Consider the following 23,677-nt stretch of genomic DNA (forward strand, 5'->3'; position numbering starts at 1 on the left):
TTCCAAGTGAATAAGGTGGAGTGAAGGTCACAAAGAAGGGTACCTAGAGGAGTATGTGAGATTCCTTTTTACTTTCTCTCCTTTCTCCCTTTTAAATCCTACCCGAGAGCCCTAGAAAGTGCTAGCACACTTGGGGTGCTCTCTTCTCCATCCTTGAGTGTTAGAGAACACATCTTGTTCGTGTGGATATCACTAGAGAGTTGTCTACGTTAACAACATCGAGATCTGGCGTACCTTGGACTTGCGGGATCGCGAAGGGCGCGCTTCAAAGGTATAAAATCTTTTTATGTAGATCTAGGAGTAGATCTAAGTTGTAAACTCATACTCATAAATTTTTGTTCTATACTCTTCGCACGAGATCCAGTGGCATGGGTGATTTGGGGTTTTCGCGAAGCGAAAACGCGATTTTCGCGGCCCGAAAAACCTAACAGTGGTATCAGAGCCACGTGCGAAGCGAGTACGAGTTTAGATTCATATTTTTATGAAAAATATAGATCTGTAAACTTTCTGTAAATTCATGTTTTTATAGTTTTAATGGGTATTTTTCTCGTAGAAGCGAAGCACAAGTGTTTAGACACTTGTAGGCTTAGACTACCGAGAAGAATTTTCCGAAACGGTAATGTTTCGCCCCAAAAATTTTTGGGACAGTGGGCTTAGGCGCTGTTAGATCACAAAGGAACCCTCGCGATGGTTAGATCGCGGGTAGGGGCGCTGCCCCTGGCCCCGCAAGGGGATTCGTTCCGCGATTGCGCCCGAAAACGCTAAACGGGACCGCCGGGAAAAATTTACTCATAAAATTGTAAAAATTATGAAAATTACAGAAAATTATGAAAAATATATAATTTAGAATTATATATTAATTTTGTGATAGTCATGGCCCAAATGACCCAAATTGGATTTGGAAATGTGTTGTAATTCATAATACGGCCTGCGTGCCGTTATGTGATGTGCGTGCTGTATTTATTTTATTTTCACGACCTGTGCGTCGTGCCTTTCTCTTATATTCTGGTTGTAAATTAGATTTAGACTCGAATGTAACTCGAGTTTCAAAATATAATGTAAATTTTGAAGCGGTGGAAGATCCACACGAGACGGAGTTACGAGGAGGGCGCGAGCAACACAAGGTGGTCAAAGGAAGAAGCTTGAGAAGCTGTTGACCTTAGGTTGACCATCCGATCTTCTCATTGGCTTGAGAAGATCGTAGTAGGGCCATGACATAATCACAAAATAATTAATTAATTGCTTATATGTATGTGATGCATGTTTAATTAAGTAGTTAATTAGTGCCTAGCGATTAGATTAGATCTAAATCGTGCACATGATGCACCCCACGATTAGATTAGATCTAAATCAAGTATTTGATACGCATCATCGTTTAGATTAGATCTAAATCGCGTCAACTTGTAATGCCTACCATGTCGTGATACCTACCACTACCTCGATCGCATGTTGTTGTTGAATCTGCCAAAGTAGAGCAACACATACTATCTTGGTAGGGTACGGAGGGATAATTTTGGTCTCGCCTATCAACGTATGGGTGAGTACAACTCAATTAGATTGAGTAACTAGTTAACTCAATTGGATCGAGTTTAACTATAGGCATTATCCAATGGTTGGTAGATAGGTCAAAATCACGTTTATATTAACTCTTGGGCGTATTAGCCAAAGCTAACTCAAGTTTTAATATAAATGCGGATTTTGATCCTATAAACAAGAGTTGCATAGAGATGTAATTGGTAATCGTTACCTACCAATCATACTAAGTCTTGGGTGTATTAGCCAAAGCTAACTTAAGGGTTAGTATGATGTGAATCTTGTCCCACATGAATTATAGAATTCAGTGGGAGTATCATTTAGTTAAAGACCTAATTAAATGATTAAGAATATGATATTTATTTCTGCATTTATTTCTGTTGTAGAATTGTCATGACGTCGAACACGAACATCTTCTCTCTGCGTTCTGTCCTTAAGAAGGACAAGCTCAACGAAGCAAATTTCCTGGACTGGTACAGGAATCTGAGAATAGTTTTCACTCAGAAACGTAAACTGTACGTTTTGGAGCAGCCCATTCCGGAGGCTCCTCCTCCACTGCCACGCGAGCAGGCCGTGGTGCTTACAAGAAGCATCAAGATGACGCATTAGATGTGTCCTGTCTTATGCTCGTGACCATGAACTCTGAGCTTCAGAAGCAACATGAGTTGATGGGAGCTTACGATCTGGTTGAACATCTTTGTCACCTATATCAAGGACAAGCAAGGAACTGGAAGAGGAACTCCAAAGAATACCTGGAAGATCTTAAGAAGAAGAGAAATAAGATTTCTACTTCAGGTATACATGTTATAGAAGTCAACCTTCTTCATTGTGGGTATTAGATACCGGATGTGCTTCGCACATTTGTACTAATGTACAAGCGCTGAGGAATAGCAGGGCATTGACGAAGGGTGAGATAGACCTACGAGTAGGCAATGGAGCATGGGTTGTTGTTATTGCTATAGGAACTTACCATCTATCTCTTCCCTCTGGGCTTGTACTAGAATTAGATGATTGTTGTTATGTGTCTGCCTTGACTAAGAACATAATTTCAGTTTCTTGTTTGGACAAGAAAGGATTTTCGTTTATAATAAAGAACAAATGTTGTTCCGTCTATTTAAACGATATGTTCTATTGTAGTGCACCTCTGATAAACGGACTTTATGTTCTAGATCTTGAGAGTCCTATCTGTTGGTGCAATTTCCAATAGGTCAAGGTTGACCTAGTTGACCAAGAGTAAACCTTGGTCATGGTTTTGATGTTTGACAATACAGAAAGACATGTAGATATGGACAATGCAGGTGTAGTTGTCCATGCGGAGAGATACTGATCAGGGTCTGATCAGGTTGAATGAAGAAGAGTCAAGTAGGTCAAGGTTGACCAGATACTTGACTGGGAAGTCCTGGTGAGTGAAGCCAGGCAGTTGGAAAGTCCTGGTAAGTGAAGCCGGACAGATTGGAAATCCTGGTGAGTGAAGCCAGGTGAAAACCCTAGTGAGTGAAGCTAGGTGAAAGTCCTGGTGCGTGAAGCCGGGCAAGGGAAAATCCAGATGGATCAAGGGTGATCGGATATCTGGTGTTGAGAAGGTCAAGTAGGTCAAGGGAGTGACCGGATACTTGACACGAAGAGAAAAGTCCAAGTGGGTCAAAGGGATTGACCGGACACTTGGTGGGGAGTCTTAGCAGGTCAAGGGAGTGACCAGATGCTAAGCATGAGATATCAATAGGTCAAGGTTGACCGGATATTGGTTTGGAAGACTTGGAACTTGGTTTGGGCAAAAACCAAGCTCTGGATCGTCGATGGATCGATCCGATCTGTTGGTATCCGATCGGTGCGTGACCGATCGATAACGATCGATGGCTTCTCGAGGTTCTTGATCGGTGCGGGCACCGATCGAAAGCAACGAAGCAAAGAGAAAGGAGGATCGGTCCGTGGACCGATCCATGCACCCTCGATCGGTCCACGGACCAATCAGGAGACGATCGGAGAGTTGGGCAACTCTCGGTGAAGCTGATCTGATCGGTCCAGGCTTAGCTTGATCGGTCCCCATGACCGATCGAGAGGCTCTGGATCGATCGGTGGAGCGATCATCAGTGTTCTAGCCGTTGTGACACAACGGCTAGTCTCCTTGTCTTCTTCGCGGGTTATAAAAGGAGATCGAGCCTCTACTTCTTCTTCTTCTTCTTCTTGCTCTTCTTCCTACTGAGCTGCTGCTGTGCTCTTGAGCTTTGTTGAGTTCCGAAGCTTCGTGTGAGCTTCTTCGACTGGGTTCTTGCTGTTGTAGGCGTCTCGTGAAGTTGCTGCTTCAACCAGTCGACGAGAAGGCAAGCGTGTTTGTTTTACATTCATATTGTCTTGTGCTTCTTTGTATTTTGTGTACTTCTATCTTGCTGTTGCAAGAGTTATTGTGGCGAGGTTTCTCCACCCACAAGGAGTATATATTAGCCGGTTCTCCGGGGACTCATCCACCGATGGATTGATAGGCTTCGTCCACCTTACGGACACGCCGAGGAGTAGGAGTTTCATCTCCGAACCTCGTTACATCGACGCGTATTGAGGTTTGATTTCTTGTCTTCATTTCTTGTTTTTATTTCCGCTGCGCTAACCCTAGTTTGTAGAAAGAAACGCGAAGATTTGGGGTCGGCTATTCACACCCCCCCTCTCTAGCCGCGATCATCGATCCTAACACTATCTATAACATAAATACCAAGAGGTTCAAGTCAAATGACATGAACCAAACCTACCTCTGGCACTGTCGCTTAGGTCATATAAATGACAAGCGCTTATCCTAGCTCCATAAGGATGGTTTGCTGGACTCATTTGATTTAGAATCATATGAGATATGCGAGTCATGCCTACGAGGCAAGATGACCAAGACTCCCTTTAGTGGGCACAGCGAAAGAGCGACTGATTTGTTAGGACTTATACATAGTGATGTATGTGGCCCTTTCAATGTCGCTGCTAGAGGCGGTTATAGGTACTTCATCACGTTTACTGATGGCTTCAGTAGATATGGTTATGTGTACTTGATGACACATAAGTCAGAATCCTTTGAAAAGTTCAAAGAATTCAAGAATGAAGTACAGAACCAGCTTGGCAAGAGTATTAAGATACTTCAATCAGATCGAGGTGGAGAATACCTTAGCCATGAGTTCCGTGACTATCTAGCTGAGTGTGAGATTCTATCCCAACTCACTCCTCCTGGAACACCACAGTGGAATGGTGTATCCGAAAGGAGGAATCGTACCCTATTAGATATGGTACGATTTATGATGAGTCACACAGATCTTCCGACATTCCTTTGGGGCTATGCTCTAGATACGGCAGCTTTTATACTCAACCGAGTTCCATTCAAGGCCGTGATAAAGACACCATATAGGATATGGACTGGAAGAGATGCCCAGGTGTCTTTCATGAGGATTTGGGGTTGTGAGACTTACGTTAGACGTCAAGTCTCAGACAAGTTAGGACCAAAATCTGACAAGTGCTATTTTATTGGATATCCCAAGGAAACTAAGGGATATTACTTTTACATTCCCAGTCAGCACAAGGTAGTTGTGGCAAAGACTGGGGTCTTTCTAGAAAGGGACTTTGTTTCTAGAAAGACTAGTGGGAACACGTTCGATCTTGAAGAAGTTCAAGATGCGAATAATAGCACTGATGCCTCGATGGAAATTGAACTGGAACCACAAAGTGTTGTGGATGATGTTCCACAAGGAGTTGAGGAACAACAACCAGTTCAAGTAGACCTACCTCTTCGCAGGTCTGATAGGGTACGTCGTCAGCCTGAGAGATACTCATTTCTCTTGTCTGACCATGATGACGTTATGCTCATAGAGGATGAGCCTACCACCTATCAAAAAGCTGTGATGAGACCAGATTCCGAGAAATGACAAGAGGCCATGAGATCCGAAATGGAATCCATGTACACCAACCAAGTATGGACTTTGGTTGATCCACCTGAAGGGGTAAAACCCATTGGGTGTAAGTGGGTCTTTAAGAGAAAGACTGACATGGATGGACTTATCTATAAGGGTCGCTTGGTAGCTAAAGGTTTCAAGCAGATTCATGGTATTGACTATGATGAAACCTTTTCTCCAGTAGCGATATTTAAGTCCATTCGGATCATGCTTGCTAATGCATCCTACCATGACTATGAGATATGACAGATGGATGTCAAAACTGCGTTTTTGAATGGAAACCTGCTCAAGGATGTGTACATGATACAACCTGAGGGTTTTGTAGATCCACAGCATACTAGTAGAGTATGCAAGTTGCATAGGTCCATTTATGGACTAAAGCAAGCTTCTCGGAGCTGGAATCTTCGATTCGATGATGCAATCATACAGTTTGGTTTCATCAAGAACGAAGATGAGCCTTGTGTCTACAAGAAGGTTGTAGGGGACATAATTGTCTTCCTCATATTGTATGTGGATGACATACTACTCATTGGGAAGGACATCCCTTTACTTCTGTCTGTCAAGACCTGGCTAGGGAGTTGCTTCTCAATGAAGGACTTAGGTGAGGCATCCCGCATTCTAGGGATACAGATCTATAAAGATAGATCTAAGAGATTGCTTGGCCTAAGTCAGAGTACATACATTGACAAGGTACTCCTTCGGTTTGCCATGCAGAACTCCAAGAAGGGATTTCTGCCGATGTCACATGGCGTGAGTCTTCAAGACTCAAGGTCCCTCTTCTAGAGGAGAGAGACCGCATGGATCAGATCCCTTATGCCTCAACCATAGGATCGATCATGTACGCCATGCTATGTACTCGACCGATGTCTCGTATGCTTTGAGCATGACGAGCAGATACCGTCAGATCCGTGAAAGTCAATGGATAGCGGTCAAGAATATTCTTAAGTACTTAAGAAGGACTAAAGAATATTTTTGATATATGGAGGCAATGATGAGCTAGGCGTAAAGGGTTACAGTGATGCTAGCTTCCAGACGATCGGGATGACTATAGATCGCAATCGGGGTTCGTGTTTTGCATTAATGGTGGTCGTGAGTTGGAAGAGTTCAGTAGGATCGATAGTGGTTCTACAAGAGTATATTCGCATCGAGGCAGAAAGGAGGCGCTTTGATCCGCAAGTTCATCATCGAACTTGGGGTGGTTCTAGCATTGCTTGACCCATTGAGCTCTATTGTGACAACAATGGAGCTATAGCACAGGCGAAGGAACCGCTCACACCAGTGGACCAAACACATACTACTGGCTTCCATCTCATTCGAGAGATCATCGAGAGAGGAGATGTGAAGATTTGCAGAGTACCTACAGAGACTAACATCGCAGATCCCTTGACCAAGGCTTTGGCACAGAGGAAGCATGATGGTCACACTAGGTCATTGGGGCTTAGAGCCTACACTGATTGACACTAGTGCTAGTGGGAGATTGTTAGCTAGAGCCCTAGAGCCAATCATTTGATGATTGTATTTTGGACTTGTTGTATCATATTCTATATATAAATAAAGGCATTTGGTTTTTGGTTATTATACTTACTTGTATTGGTGCCAAATAAACTAAGTATAATAACGTCCTTGAGTAGACGGTTCTCACCTATATCAATCGGTTAGTTGAACCGATAGTGAGATGATATAGGGAACACTACTCTAAATCATTCCTAGTCGAGTATTAACATTCAGGGACAATGTTAATGCAATAAGACTAGCATGTAGGACAACTCGATGACTTGATCTCACAAGTCATGGATATGAAGATATCAAGTTGACACATGGGTATGCATTGGAGAATGTATACTGAATGACCCGCCATGAGAAAGTATCATGGATCGTTATATGAGTGTCATATACTTTCTCATGTGACTATTAGTATGACTATTGGTCCATAGACCTGAAGTCACCATGGTTCCCTACATAAGGAGTTATGTACTTTGGTTTCGTCAAACGTCACCCGTAACTGGGTGGACTATAAAGGCGATTACTGGGTATATAACGAATTATGCAGAGGGATGTGAGTGATGTAGATGGGATATATCCCTCCCATATGACGGGAGCGACATCGGTATTCTTGATAGAGTTAGACCACGAAGTGCATGGCCATACCCAAATGAGTCAACATGAGATGTTGAGCTCATTTGATCGATTTAGTCTACTTGGAATTCAAGATTTAGATTGATTAGAGGATGACACGGTCTATGCCTCACATTGATCAATCTAGATGTCTAGGATAGAAGGACAATGTCACATATTGTGAGGAGTCATAATTAGTAGTCACAAGGTGATGTTGGATCTCAACATTCTTGTAACTTGGGTAGCAATGATGTATTGCTAGATGCCGCTCATTGCTTATGTTTCTAAAGGAGTTTAGAAACATTGCCAACTTTACAAGAACCTATTGGGTCACACACAAAGAACAAGTGGATGGAGATTGGGTTCATATGATGAACCAATTGGATTAGGTTCATATGATGCACCAAAGATTGGATTCAAATTAGACTTATTGAGTTAGACTCAATTAGATTTGTTGAATGAGTCTAATTTAAATTTGATTCATTCAGTCAATTTATATTAATGAATTGAGATTTATTAAATTCAAATTGACTTGAATCAAAGGTTGAATTTAACTCAACAAGGAAGATAATTGGTCAATTTTGACTTGACTAAATGGAAGTTGAAACATCAAGTTTGACTTGATGTATTGCCACATCATGAAGGTTGACTCATCCTACATGGCATGACTAACCTTGTCACATCATTTCCACCTCATAATGGTGTGCCACCTCATGGAGGTTACACATCTTATACCACTTAATGTGGCCGGCCACATTAAATGAGGAGGTTACAAGGTGTGGCCGGCCACACTAATGTAGTGTGGAGGTTTTGGTTTTGTGTATTGATGTGTGCATTCATTCTATCATCTTCTTCCTTGGTCTTTCTTCCTCCTTGCTGTTGTTGCCGTGAGTTCTAAGCAAGGGTGAAGGTGAGTGAGTTGAGTTCCAAGTGAATAAGGTGGAGTGAAGGTCACAAAGGAGGGTACCTAGAGGAGTATGTGAGATTCCTTTTTTACTTTCTCTCCTTCACTACAACAAATATAGCTTTTCACGGCTCAGCATCAACGACACACATTTAAAGCACGCCGCCAATGTTAGTATTTACGGTGCGCTCATCGATGTGTGCTGTTAATATTATAACAACTTATACAAATAACGACATGCAAAAAATGCATGCCGTAAATAGTTATTTCAACAGCAAACTATATGTATGCTGTTATAATTAAATATTTACGCTGTACATTGCACGTTGTTAATAGTGTTACAATAAATTTTTTAATTTATAATAAAATGTAATATTTACAGCGCTCAAATCACGTTGTTATTCATTAAAGATTACAAATATATTAATATAACAAACCGCCAAATCCCTAAAATCCCCAAATCTCTCGCGCCATCCTCTTAGCGCCGATTCTTTTTCTCTTCGTGCACGCCTTTTTTCTCCCCTTCAGCAGCGAAGATTTCTCGTGCTTGTTCTCTCCTTCAGCAGCAACAGGTTTCTGCTGCTCTTGTTCTCTCCTTCGGCGGCAACAAATTTCTTGCGCTCATCTTTGTTCTCCCCTCCAGCAGTGACAGATTTCTCGCGCTCTTGTTCTCTCCTTCAGCGACAACAGATTTCTTGCTATTCTCTCCAGCGACGGTAGATTTCTCTACATCTAAAGCATTCTTTGTTCTTATTTTCCTTTTTCTAGCAAGGAGATTTCTGTCATGGTTTCAGATTTATACTGCGCTTCTCATCTCATGTAAACCCCCTGTTTCAGAATTCTTTCATTCTTATTTTCCTTCTAGGGTTTCTTGAAAGAATAACACTCCATAGCTGGAGACCCTATGAAGCCTCAATATTTTTGAACTCTATAGAAAATATGAACGTTTTTATAAGCTTCAAAGAAAACAAGTCATTTAGGGATTTCCAGATATGGATACTTCACAGAAAGAGGCTGATGAGCCATAAGAGGGAGTTAGAGAAGAAACATTAGCCTTGGAGTCCATTTGTTTGCCATTCAATTTTAATTTCCCTTACTAGGCATGTAACTACTGGTTTGAATTGGTCCGATTTTCATTAATGCAGAACTGGTCCAATCCAGATTTTTACCAGATTAGACTAGTTCCATTTTAACCGGCTAGTTACAAAAACAATGCCAATTCATAACAATGCAAGTTAGATTTACTCAATATGTGTTTAGGCTATACAAACTCATTGCTTCATCCCAATCTTGGCTTAAGATTTGTGGTTCATGAATTTATTCAAGTATAGATTTGCATGCTGCTTGATACTCATCTTTGCTACATTTCTCATATATTTAGATAAGGCAATTTTATGGTAGACATTGTGGCACGTGAAGCTCACTCTCATAGGACTTCTAAACTTTTTAATGCTCATAATGTTACTAAGCAGACTTAAGCTCATGCTTTTTTTTTTTCATATTTTGTTTTTTGCTACTTTGTAACTTTGAAAATGTAACTACTGTTTTAATTCATTTTAGCTTTTACTTGATTTGATTCTAAAAGATGTAATCAAATTTTTTATTCATACACATTCTTTATTCATCCAATATCTTGTTTCAACTCTATTGTGCTCGGTGGTGTTAATTCTCTTGGATTTGTCTATTAATTACTTTAGATTCTAAAAGGTTTATTATTCATACAATGATCATGTTGTTAATTCTCTTGGATTTGTCTATTAACCAGACAACGATTATGTTGTTAATTCTCTTGGATTTGATTCTAAAAGGTCTATTATTCATACAAATTTGTCTATTGTGCTCGGTGGTGATCATTTTTAGATTTTAAATATTTGTATAGTTATTGTTTTGAGATTGATTTCAAACATCCATATGTTATTTTTTCAATGTTCATGAAAAATAGGTGTTATGTTATCTTTTTTATGTATTCATAAACATAATTAAGATATTGGATGTGAATTTATACTTTGATTTACAACCTTTGGAAGTTGAACACAATTGGTTGATTTAGTATAAAATTTATTTACTAGGTTGCTGATACTTTTATTTATGTTTTTGAGTTGAGTAATATATGTAAGTTGATAATACTCAGATATAATTTTTTTGTTCTATTGTATATCATTTTTTTATAAGTCTATCTTTTTCTAAAATTTGATGGATTAAATATTATAACACTAAAATTATTTATAAAAATAGGATAATTTCCTTTTATTTATTTTTTTCAGATTATTTTTGATCCTGTCCGAATGCTGAATCAACGGACGCTGGGCACGTGGCGCTCTCCGGGTCGATGACGTAGATCTCCGACTGGTCACACGAACCTCCGGCGGACCTACACAGAAGTCGGGCCGGGAAGGGGTTCTCGGCGACGACCCTCCGACGCTCAAGTCAGGTAAGCGAGTAGTGAAGAAGTGGCTTCAAAAATTATAGAACGCGTACCTCCGGCGAAGTATAAGGCTCCTTATATAGAGCGGTGAAAGAGCTCACACACACTTACCGAGGCAAACACGTGTCCCTAGCCCATACCTCGGTATGTGTTTGTCAGAAAGCTTACCTGACACCATACTGCTACAGTCCAGGCACGTCTTCGATGGGACAGTAGAACACCTCGTCGCCAGGCTTGGAGTATGGCCTAGTCATAGGACTTGACAGCTGTCATAAGATGTTCCTTGTCCTTCTCTCCCTACCCCATGCCAGGGCGTCCGTCCGGCCGGCTGGGGAGATCTTCGGTAAGGTGTTCACATCACGTCCGGCCGGCTGGGGAGATCTTCTCTCCCTACCCCATGCCAGGGCACTCACATCACGTCCGGCCTGCCGTCTGCATCGGTATGCTGGGGAGATCTTCGGTAAGGTGTTATGTAGGGACTGCTAGCAGTATGTTACCTTATGTCTTCGGCCGAGCATGACTTCCGCTCGGCCCTTCGTTACTATTCAATCGAGCGCCGGAACCCCGACCCCTGTCAGGGCGCCTTTTGCTATCGGCTATTCATCGGTCGGCCGGCCGGGATGTCGGCCCATCCTTCTCCGGTCAACCACCTGGCCCTTTGACTTCCACGTGGCGTTGACCCCTCAAAATGAGAGTCTCCTGCCCTAACCGCCGGATCAATTTTATTAGTATCAAGGACCATTTTTTACAAAATGGATAAGGAATGGATCCATCTTCCTTCAAGGCTTGTACCCGAGTATGAAGAAGGGGTTCAAAAATTTCTTACACAAGCTAGGAACTATGCCAAAACACGTGAAGTAATCTTATGTCCTTGCAAACATTGCAAAAATAAGAAGTATATGAAATTTGACCAAGTGTACAATCACTTAATTATTAACGGATTCAATCCTTCTTACACAATTTGGGTCTTCCATGGTGAAACTTATACTCCAAATTTTCAAGGTCAAAGTAGTTCAAGAGGAGTTCAGGAAGAGGAGGATGAAACTAGAGAGGCATATAACTTATATAAAGATGCCTTTGCCTCTGATGAAAGCGTTGACCACACTATGTCTGAGGCAAGAGATTATGAATTTGCTGATTTATTAGTAGATGCAGAAACTCCTCTCTTCCCTAGTTGTACAACTTACACGAAGTTGTCAGCAATCGTTACATTATACAATTTCAAGTCTACAAATGGTCACACTGACAATAGTTTCAATGAGCTCCTTAAGATCTTAGGTGACATGCTTCCATAAAAAAACACACTTCCAAAGGATGTTTACTCAATGAGAAAGTTGTTAAAACCATTTGATTTAGGATATGAGAAGATTCATGCATGCCCAAATGACTGTTGTCTATTTAGAAAGGAGCTTAAAGATTTGGACTCATGTCCAAAGTGTGGTTCTTCAAGATGGAAGGTAGACAAAGTCACCACCAAAGTTTGTAAAGGAGTTCCTGAAAAGGTGCTACGGTATTTTCCTGTGATACCAAGATTGAAAAGGATGTTTAAATCAGAACAAAAGGCTGAAGACTTGATTTGGCATTCCAACCATAAAAGTCATGATTATATGATGCGTCATCCAGTTGATTCAATAGCTTGGGATACGATAAATCATAAGTGGCCAGCTTTTGCATCAGATCCTAGAAATCTCCGGCTTGGTCTTGCAACAGATGGATTCAACCCTTTTGGTGATCTTAGTTCTAGATATAGTTGTTGGCCAATTATTTTAGTAAATTACAACCTTCCTCCGTTGATGTGCATGGCGAAGGAAAATCTTATGTTGACATTATTGATTCCAGGCCCGAAGCAACCAGGAAATGATATAGATGTATACTTGGAACCCCTAGTGGAGGATTTGAAGGAGTTATGGGACATTGGCGTGGAGACGTATGATGCATTTAGCAAGTCAGTGTTCAATATGAAAGCTATTTTGATGTGGACAATCAATGATTTTCCAGCTTATGGAAACTTAGCTGGATGTGCCACAAAAGGGAAATTTGTTTGCCCAATATGTGGTGAAGGCATATCTTCTATGTGGCTTAAGTATAGTAGAAAGTTTGCATATTTAGGGCATAAGAGATTTCTTGCTCCTAATCATCCATTCCGTCAGAAGAAGAAGTGGTTTGATGGGAATAAAGAGACAAAAGGAAAACCTAGGCCTCTGAATGGATTAGAAATTCTTAATGTATTGAAAGACATTGAAAATGACTGGGGTAAAAAAAAATGGGTAAAGATATCAATAATATAAAGAAAAAGAGGAAGGAGCGTGATGGTTCAAAAAAAGTTCAAAAACCAGTTCAAATGTGGAAGAAGAAGTCAATATTTTTCAATTTTCCATACTGGAGTGTAAGTTATTTTGCACTCTATTAATTGTATTTTATAAATTTTTTATATTTTATGCACAATTTATTTTGAATCTTGAACTAATATATGAAATGTGTTGATGGTTAAACTTGTAGGGGCTCCTGCTACGTCATAACTTAGATGTTATGCATGTTGAAAAGAATGTTTACGAGAATATCATAGGTACAATGTTAAACTTAAAGAAAAAAAATCAAAAGATGGTGTTAACGCTCGCAAAGATTTGAGGCACTTAAATATTAGAAAAGAATTACATCCTCAAGAAAAAGGAGAAAACATGTATCACTTGCCGACTGCACCTTACACATTGTCTAAAAAAGAAATGGACGTATTTTGTTCTAGGTTGAAGAAAATAAAGTTACCTGATGGTTATAGCTCAAATATTGGTAACTGTGTTTCTTTAGAAGAACGAAAGCTTATTGGGTTGAAATCTCATGATTGTCATGTTCTTATGCAACAATTGCTTTCAGTAGCATTGAGAAGTCTTTTACCAAAAGGTCCACGTAATGCTATATTTTTGCTTTGTGCATTTTACAATGAGTTATGTCAAAGAGTGTTAGATAGGAACCGTCTAGAACAACTCGAAGAGAATATTGCTGAAACTTTATGCATGTTGGAGAGGTACTTTCCACCAGCTTTCTTTACCATCTCTGTTCATTTGACAATTCATTTAGCAAGAGAGGCTCGCCTATGTGGGCCAGTTCAATTCCGCTAGATGTATCCATTTGAAAGGTAATAAATAATAATTTATCTTTTTACTACTTTAATATCATACAACAACTTAGATTTTTCTATCAACATTTATTTCATGTGATTTTTAATTATTTAGATTTATGAAAATGCTTAAAGGCTATGTGAAGAACCGAGCAAGGCCAGAGGGTTGCATAGCTGAGTGTTACCTTGCAGAAGAACGAATGCGATTTTGTAGTGCTTATATAAAAAAAGCTGCTTGTATTGGTCTCCGATCTAATCGGAATGACGATTTGGAAAATGGAGTAGTGGAAGGTCGCCCCATTTCTCAAGGAAAAGAAATTATTTTAGAAGAACATTTGTTACAAGCAGCACATCGATATGTGTTGTTCAATACTGCAGAAATTGATCCTTACATACAGTGAGTATTAAATTGCAACCCTAATATTCTTGGTGTATTGCATGATTCATATATTTTAACAATCACTTTTCAATGATTTTAAATAGGATGCACATTGAGGAGCTTAAACAAACATATCATTGTTTCTCAAGTAATGAAACACTGTTACAAAAACGACATATGGAAACATTTGCTCAATGGTTATCAAAACATGTTCTTGATAACTCTTCAGATCGGATTCAATGGCTAGCACATGGTCCAAGAAAGCATGTTATATCATATACAGGTTATATTATAAATGGACATCGGTTCCACACAATTGATGTTGGAAGGTCGACACAAGATAGTGGTGTTTCAGTTGAAGCTGATACTATTTGGCAATCTAGTTCTACTGATTCACATACAGTAGGAAGACAATCGTACTATGGGGTTATACGAGATATTGTGTTACTAGACTATTATTTTTTCAAAGTACCTGTTTTTAGGTGTGATTGGGCTAATCCTGGAACTGGTATCAAAATGGATGATGGTTTTACACTTGTCAACTTACACCAAGGACTAAGGACTTTTGAAAATGATCCTTTCATTTTAGCATCACAAGCAAAGCAAGTTTTCTATTCTAGGGAAAATGATGAATCAAATTGGTATGTGTTGCTAAAAGCGCCACCTCGAGGTATTCATAACATGGATTTGCTTGAAGAGGATGCATATACATCATCAAAACCTCTTGATGTGTCTAGACTTGAGATTAACATTACTGAGAAAGAACCATATTCCAGAAATGAGTGTGAGGGAATTGATGTTATTGATATCCCATGACTGAACTTTTCAGATGTAGATTTATAGTTATTTATTTCAACAAATAAATGTTCTTTTCAAACTCCACTTCTCTTTATTTACTTTTGCAATATATTTTTGTTCTAGTTTACAAGATTTCAGTGGTGCATCATGTCATATTACATATTTTATCAGGTCATTATTTAGCATTCAAATGATGGAAAAAATGGGCAAAAAACGCAGTAGAGAATCTATAGTTGAAGTTCAGGTGATATATTGTAATCCTTTTTTAATTATTGGTTTATTTTAATAAGTACACTTATGCATTTCAACATCTCTTTATGCTATTTTGTAGGAAAAAATTGTTAATCAACTATCGAGAATGGACTCTAACACTGCCTTTGATTCTTCACAACCTTTGCATGGTAAAGAGTCAGTTGATGATAGTAAAATTGATGGGAAAAAGGGATGAGGTCCATCAAAGTTGATGTTGGTTAGTGGCCAACAAAATCCCAAAGTGCTAGAGCGTAATGAGTTCGGACAACCAATTGGAGATAATTCGGTGAAGTATGCATCTTTTCTTGGTTGTATGGTAAAAGAATTTGTTCCATATACATTGGATGGATGGAATGACGTAGATGAAGATTTGAAAAGTAAAATGTGGAGTTGTCTTCAGGTAATGTCATCTATCACTGAATTATTATTTTCTAATTCTATAACAAAATTTAGTCATATATTCATGCTTTATATTTTACAGCTACATTTTAATGTTGAGGAGTGGGAAAAGAAAACAATCTTTCAAAAGTTAGGTAAGTTGTGGCGTGATAGAAAGTCCAGGGTGCAGATACTTATACGAGAAGTTAATACTGGCCAAGCAGCTTCACGAGATCTTAGCCTTTTGAAGCCCGAATTTATATACCAAAATCAGTGGGACATTTTTGTAAAGAAGACACTGTCACTTTCCTTTCAAGTAAGTATTAATTCACTGTTGTGGACCAAAATCAGTAAGTAGTATCATATGCTCACTCACTTTAATCATTTGTAGTAATTTTGGTTAACTATATATTCTAACCTCTCTTCCATTTGTAGTAATTCCGTTACGAATTTGATTTTGTCCATCTTTAGCACCAGATTAGATATTGGTAGTCTGATATTATTTGGCAATCGGTATTAGCTTTAGTATCAACTTTAGTGTGGCAGTCTAATCTGGTATTAGCAATCAGCTTTAGTAATATCTGATTGCCACAGTAGTATGTGTTTGCAATCTAATCTGGTAAAGATATTGGTAGTCTTTAGTAATTCCATTAGTGTGACAATCTAATCTGGTGCCATCTTTAGTGCACGGTGCATATACTGCAAGCATGGTTTATTTCAAGCAATTTGCCTCACTTATACTGCAAGCATGGTTTATTTCAAGCATGGTGTATATATTGGAAGGTTGTAGTCTTCCAATATTAGACCAACTTTCAAATCTTATTCGTCTGTCCGGATGTATTAGCAAATAAACTTGAACAATATAAAACTACAATACTGCAGCAAGCTTACAGCCTAAGAAGATTTGCCTCACTTGTAGCTGCTCAAGCTTTTCTTGCCTTGGTGGTAGCCAGCTGGGCCTCAGGCTGCAGCAGAAAACTGCACGCTTTTTTTTTGGCTTGGTGGTAGCCAGCTGGGCCTCAGTTTTCTGCAAGTTTTTTTTTTCTTGTAAAATAGCGTGCAGCAAAATTGAAGAGTGAAATGAAGATAGAGATTTGTCAAGAATTAACAAACAGAATGCTAGAATTTTTTCTTAGATTTTTGAATATCTTAGAATCTGTATCCTTACTATGAATTTTTTCTTAGATTGTTACTGCTCATGGTTGTATTTTTCCTTGTTGATTATCTTTTAATTCTCAGGAGAAGAGCGCCAAATTTAGAGAAATGAGGGTAAAACAAGACCATAATCATACAATGAGCCGAAGAGGTTATGCCCGTTTAGCCAACATGATGGTAAATATTATTATTTATACAACTTTATGGATAGTTTGTTTTAAAGTTTTCTTATTTAAGCAATGATACATCTTTTAAATTTCTTTTCTAATGATTTTTTTATATATTCTATATGTTCCATACTTAAGGAAAAAAAAAGTCCTGCAGATACACCAATTACAAGATCAAAAGTTTGGATTGAGGCTCACAAGAAAAAAAATGGGCAACCTAGTAGTGAAGCTGTTGGAGAGAAAATGGTAATAAAACTATCTTTTTGAATTTTGTAAAACGTTAGAAAAATTTGTTATTTACTAAAAAATTATTTGTTTGTTCTATTTGATAGAGAAAAATAGAAGAATGCCCACCTGAATCTTTAAATACAACTAGCATTGCCGATGACGCAATTAGCATTGTATTTGGCAAGGAAGCTCGAGGTAGAGTGCGTGGGTTGGGCTTTGGAATTACACCATCAAAAATTGGAGCTTGCATTCAACAAAATGAAACTATTAAGCAACTTCAAAGTATGATGAATAACTTTCAACAAGAAATACAAGAAATGAGGTCCATGTTTCTCCAAAGTATGAGGCAACAAAATGATGAAGAACAGGTTAGTAAATTAACCATCATTAGATAAAATAAGTTATGTATAGTTAAATTATTGGATTTAATTACATGATGACATTACTTGACATAATTTGTGTGTCAAATTAGGTTGCTAGTGGTGGCATTAGTAGCGGTATTGAGAATGATATTGATATCAATGGTGCAAAACAATTTCAGGTAATTATATTCAAATTGTATGCCTTATAAACCAAAAGTTCATTGTTTAAGCATCATGTCATATTAATAATTTTATATTGTTTAACTATATGCAGGCAAAGCTGAAGAATGTGAATAGTGAAGTTGTCCATGATAATCATAAATGTAAGTTACTTCATTGGTGTGGTGAGGGAGTTGTTGCAGAAGGTCGAGTTGCATCCACAGATCCAAAAGCAAAAGTGCATCACATTCCTCTTGGAGGATCTTGTTGGAAGGTTTGGGTTGATAAAGTTCTGGTGGAGAAGGTAGACTTGATACGACCAAATGATGAAATGTTTTATCTCGACGATACACTAGGAAGCACAGTAGCATGGCTGTCTAAACTTGTAGTTTTGTGTGAGTGAGATAAATTCTACTTATTTGAAAGTCATACATTTTTGTTGGATCCAAATCATGTTACTAAGTGAACTCTTGCTATGTTATGTTAAGTGTGGTGCATTTTATGTTTCTGCAAGTTGTGTTTGTTTCTGCATTTTGTGTGTCGACATTTTATGTTTTTTGCACATTATGTTTCTGTGTTTTGTGTGTATTATTGCATGTTGTTGATAACTCTAACGGCAGCATGCATTGCATGCCGTGAATACTATCTATTGCGGCGTGCATTGCATGTCGTTGATAATCCTAACAATAGCTTGCAATGCATGCCGTGAATACTTCAATTGTAAATTGATAACACTAATGACAGCATGAATTGCACGCCGTGAATAATTGAATTGTAGCGTTTATTGCACGCCATTTACTACCCTAACAACAGCATGCATTGTCCGCCGCGAATTCTTCAATTGCAGCGTTTATTGTATACCATTGATGGCACTAACAACAGCATGCATTGCACGCCGTGATTACGTCAATTGCAGCGTTTATTGCACGCCGTGGATATCTTTGGACTTTCAATAGCTTATCATTGTACAGGACGCAATGCACGCCGTGGATAGCATATTTGCGCGCCGTAAAAAGCTATATTTGTTGTAGTGCTTTCTCCCTTTTAAATCCTACCCGAGAGCCCTAGAAAGTGCTAGCACACTTGGGGTGCTCTCTTCTCCATCCTTGAGTGTTAGAGAACACATCTTGTTCGTGTGGATATCACTAGAGAGTTGTCTACGTTGACAACTTCGAGATCCGGCGTACCTTGGACTTGCGGGATCGCGAAGGGCGCGCTTCAAAGGTATAAAATCTTTTTATGTAGATCTAGGAGTAGATCTAAGTTGTAAACTCGTACTCGTAAATTTTTGTTCTATACTCTTCGCACGAGATCCAGTGGCATGGGTGATTCGGGGTTTCCGCGACGCGAAAACGCGATTTTCGCGGTCCGAAAAACCCAACATTTACATCATAACACAACCACAACTACTTCCTTATCTTAGAACAATGAATCTACTCTATGGAGGAAAGAAAAGAATCTAAACGCATCGAGAAATAAAGTGATCAAAATCCAACGAAGAGAAAGAGAGAGAAGAAGGCTTATCCAATGACGTCGAGTAATCCTTGGGTCCAATACTTCACTTCCGGAGTTAATGGAATGATGGAATTTGTCTCGTATTGTCGAACAACAGTCGAGGAAGGCGTGGAATGGTACCAGGATCATTCTCTCAAGGCCGGCGACTTCCTCCCTTCCAAAAAAGGTTTAAAGCCCTTTTATAGGCTAGGGCATAGGCTTGGCAGGGCTCGTGCCACGGCCGTGTGAGATTCACATGGCCAGCGTTGCCTTGGCTTCGGGTCAAGTGACACGGTTGTGTGAGATCCATACGACCATGTTCTTCTTCGGCTCTAGATGTATTGCATGGTCGTGTGTTGCTCCTCCTCTAGATTGGCCACACAGCCATGTAGGATCACACGGTCGGTGCCAATATCTTTTGCTTGCTCTCCGATTTATCGACGATCACCTTTTTTACTCCAAAAGTGATTCTTGTCAACATAAATACACACAAAGAGCAGATCTCTGACATATAAGAAGAATTATACTATAATTATGATAAGAAGTGTAAGAATGCATAAATCAACCATGAATAAAGTACGTGATTGTGTGTCAAAACATGCATAAAAGAATATAAGATCGACGCACATTAGTTACTCATTAATGAAAATATAACCCTTAAAAATATCAGAATACCTTATAAAGATATACTTCTTGTCCATTGGTCCTTTTTTTTTATATGTGTGTCTTATCATGAACATAAGTAGCTGACTTCCAAGATCTCGGATTACTCAAATCTAATTTACTGTCTATTTAGCATTCATATGAAGTAGAAGGAACATATTTAGAAGACACTCAGTTAAGTATATAAGTTGCTTTTAATAATGCATCTCCTCAATAGGAAATTGACAAATTAGCTTGAGCCATCATAGACCTAACCATATCTAGAAGAGTTTAATTTCTTCTTTCAGCAACCTCATTTTACTGTGGGATTCCAGGAATAGTTAGCTATTTAATAATCCCTTTCTCATTACATATTATCTTGAACTGATCAAACAAATATTCAGTTCAACGGTCATTACGTAAGGTTTTAACCTTACATTCCAATTAATTCTCAACTTTGTTCAAATAATGATTGAAGTAATCTAATATTTCAGATTTATGAGAAATCAAATATATATGACCAAAACGTGTGAAGTCATCAATAAATGTAATAAAAAAGGAACTTTCACGTCTAGCCTTCACATTTATCGTACCACAAATATTCAAATAAATTAATTACAATTAGAGTCGTCAATTTGGGTTGGGTCCGTCGGATTGACCCATCCCGCCAAATAATTTAAATGGGTTGGATTGAAATTTTATCAACCCAAGCCCGCGGCCGACCGACCCGCCTAGGCCTGCGACCCGCGCAGGTCGACCCATAATGGGCTTGGGTTGGCCTGCGGGTTGAGAAACACATGTAAGTGAAGTTTTATGTCAATTTATTATCTTTCTTTGTTATAATTTTGAAATAAAAATAATATTTTTCATCTAACAAAATTACTCATTTATGTCCATTTATATTTAAAATACATGTTTATAGATACATTTGATTGATGAAACCTTTCTAAAGTAAAACTTTGAAGATATGAAATATTTTTTTAATTTTTTAAAAAATGTTGATGGGCCCGCGGGTTGGCCCGCTAAACTCCCAACCCGCCTTGGATTGGGTTGTGTTGGAAATTTCCCAACCCGCCAAGTTGACGGGTTGACCTGCCCTGCCCCGCCAAATGACTGACCCGCACGGGTCGACCCGCCCCGCCACGGGTTAGCTCGTCTGACAGCTCTTTTACAATGGTGATTCAACTCTAATAACCTTACCAAATTATCTCCTAGTTATTTTTTAGTAAGACAATGCTCACATATAGACAAGTTATCTTAACATGAGTATCTACTAGGCCTTTTTAGCTAATCTATTCATTCATTCTTATCCAATATGTAATAGTCTAGCATGTTAAACTTCATCATTAATATCAACATTATTATTAAGAGCAATGTTTGAAAAATAACCATTAATTTCATAATTAATATTTGATTTTACATTAAGAAACATGAAATCATTCGTTACATAACCACACCTAATTAACACAAAGTTAATTCAAAGTTTCATACATTGGCTGAAAAAGTTTATACAATAACCCAAATCAAGAAAACTAGTAATGGAAACCAGATTCCATTGAATCTCAGGAACATAAAAGACATCATGTAGAAATAAAATACGTCCACCATGTAGGTTAAGTTTGCAAGTGTTAACTTCTTTGACTTCAACATGAATCCACCTTTTTTGACTTAGTATATTCCCGAATAAAATGACTCTTCTTGTCACAGTTAAAGCAAGTCAGCTTACTTTTAGGTTTCTTTCTATTCTTCTTTCCCATGTACTTTTTCGTATTTGGGCGCAATCTGGCAACATCAACACTAGCTTCTTTTCCTTTTCCATTTCCTTTTTTGAATCATCTTTTCTTATTCTTAGATCCAAATACTCTAACAGAACTTTCAGCTACAAAAACTTATTCAAAAATCCTTGCAGATTCACGAGAAGGGAACATATTGTGTAAGACATTAGCAAAATTCTTAATTCTTTGACTATGTATAAGATTTGGTTTCATCATTTCCCAAAAATCAGGAAGTGAACAGATTACTACTTGATCCTGTTGTTCATTAGTCAACTCATAACCAGTAGTCTTTAACTCTTGAATTATATTTATCATTTTCCTCAAACGTTAGGTTATGGATACATTCGGATGTTTTTTTACAACTATCAAACTTAATCGTCAGCTGACAAAACTTGTTCGAACTAACTTGTAGTATCTGAAAATTCAATGGTTTAATTAAAGGGATTCACTTAATTTAATTAAGAATTTATTTAATTAAGTTAGTCTACGATTAGAGAATTTAGATTAATCAAATAATAAGATATAAATATATGAAATTTTTATATAGATTATTAATCTAAAAGATAATTGACATATTATAATATATAATATATAATATAGATTATATAAATATATATAGATTTAATCTCTATAAATAATATATTATATATAACATAAAGTAAATATGATCAATATAATATAACATATAGATAATTATAACATTATAATATAGGAATTATATATATATATATATATATATATATATATATATATATAATTTTTATAAAAATTGAAAGGGGATTTTTTAGAAGCCGGTCTTAAGAAGTTCCATCCTCCTCATCATTCTTCATCGGTCCTAAAGCTCCACGGGAAGGCAAAGAAGTGAGAAATTGAAGACATGTTCTCCAACTTTGACTAATGTTCTGGATAGCTCTATAATTTAGTGTAGTTCTGGATTCTACCAGGCTTAGTTTAATCCCAATTTAGAATCGTATATATTAATGTTATCCTACAAGTTTCGATTGTTATAAGAGGTGGATTCGAGACCTTTGTTCGATTCATACACCTTGTTTAATTTTTGTTTTTTTCGAGGACCATCATTTTAGAGGACTCGATCTTTGTGCGCTCAAATTTAATGGTAAGATTGGCAAGTTGCGGATATCGAAGAGCGAGGTTTAAATCGGTTTCTTTTTTTACCATACATGCATCATAATTCAATTATGATATTAAAGAGTGAGGTTTAAATCGTTTTTTTGCCATGCATGCAAACGTAATTTAATTATAACTTGTTAAGTGTAACTTATAGGTTCCAGTTTTTTTATGCCAACATCTATAGCTTAAATGTAGTTTTCTTTTTATTATTATGTCTATGGGAAAACATCTTAGGGGTGTTTGATTGATGGATTTAGAATGAGAGAATGGAATGATAATAAAAGATAGTATTTGAATTATGGATTTAGGAATGATATTTTGGGAATAATTACTAGATTTATGGGAATCAATCAAATCCATATAATTTGATGGGTTTCATTTCCATTCCTATTTCCATTCCATCTTACTATCAAACTCATACATATAGTCATTCCCATCATTTAACCTTATCACTGTTATCTTCCTGGGGTTAGCCACATGAACGTTGCACTATACTGGTTTCATACTTTTAATTATTCTTTTTTTAGAAGGTAGAAGATCATTTTGGGTCGAATCGGATTATAAACTTGTGAGTTCCAGATTTATTTTTTTGAGTTTAATTTAATCACTGTTTATGACTGGCTTATTCATCATGATAACCCTACAATGACTACATGTTCTTTTATGCATTGATCCTTTGGAGTTGGAGAATTTTACATGCTCAATTTTAGTATAAAGATTCTAAGGTACAGATTTTTTGAGGAAGTTT

The 23,677-nt window shown here is 37.9% G+C and overlaps 1 protein-coding gene across 1 annotated transcript; it reads left to right on the plus strand.

Moving 5' to 3' along the window:
• Positions 1–12,219: 12,219 nt before the first annotated feature.
• LOC121986592 lies at positions 12,220–15,204 on the plus strand. The gene is made up of 4 exons (XM_042540551.1): positions 12,220–13,147; positions 13,700–13,916; positions 14,125–14,406; positions 14,493–15,204. Exons 1-4 carry the CDS (start codon positions 12,220–12,222, stop codon positions 15,202–15,204), a joined length of 2,139 nt encoding a protein of 712 aa, XP_042396485.1.
• Positions 15,205–23,677: the final 8,473 nt, after the last annotated feature.

The sequence above is a fragment of the Zingiber officinale genome, chromosome 5B (assembly GCF_018446385.1).
Source record: "Zingiber officinale cultivar Zhangliang chromosome 5B, Zo_v1.1, whole genome shotgun sequence".
NCBI lineage: Eukaryota > Viridiplantae > Streptophyta > Magnoliopsida > Zingiberales > Zingiberaceae > Zingiber > Zingiber officinale.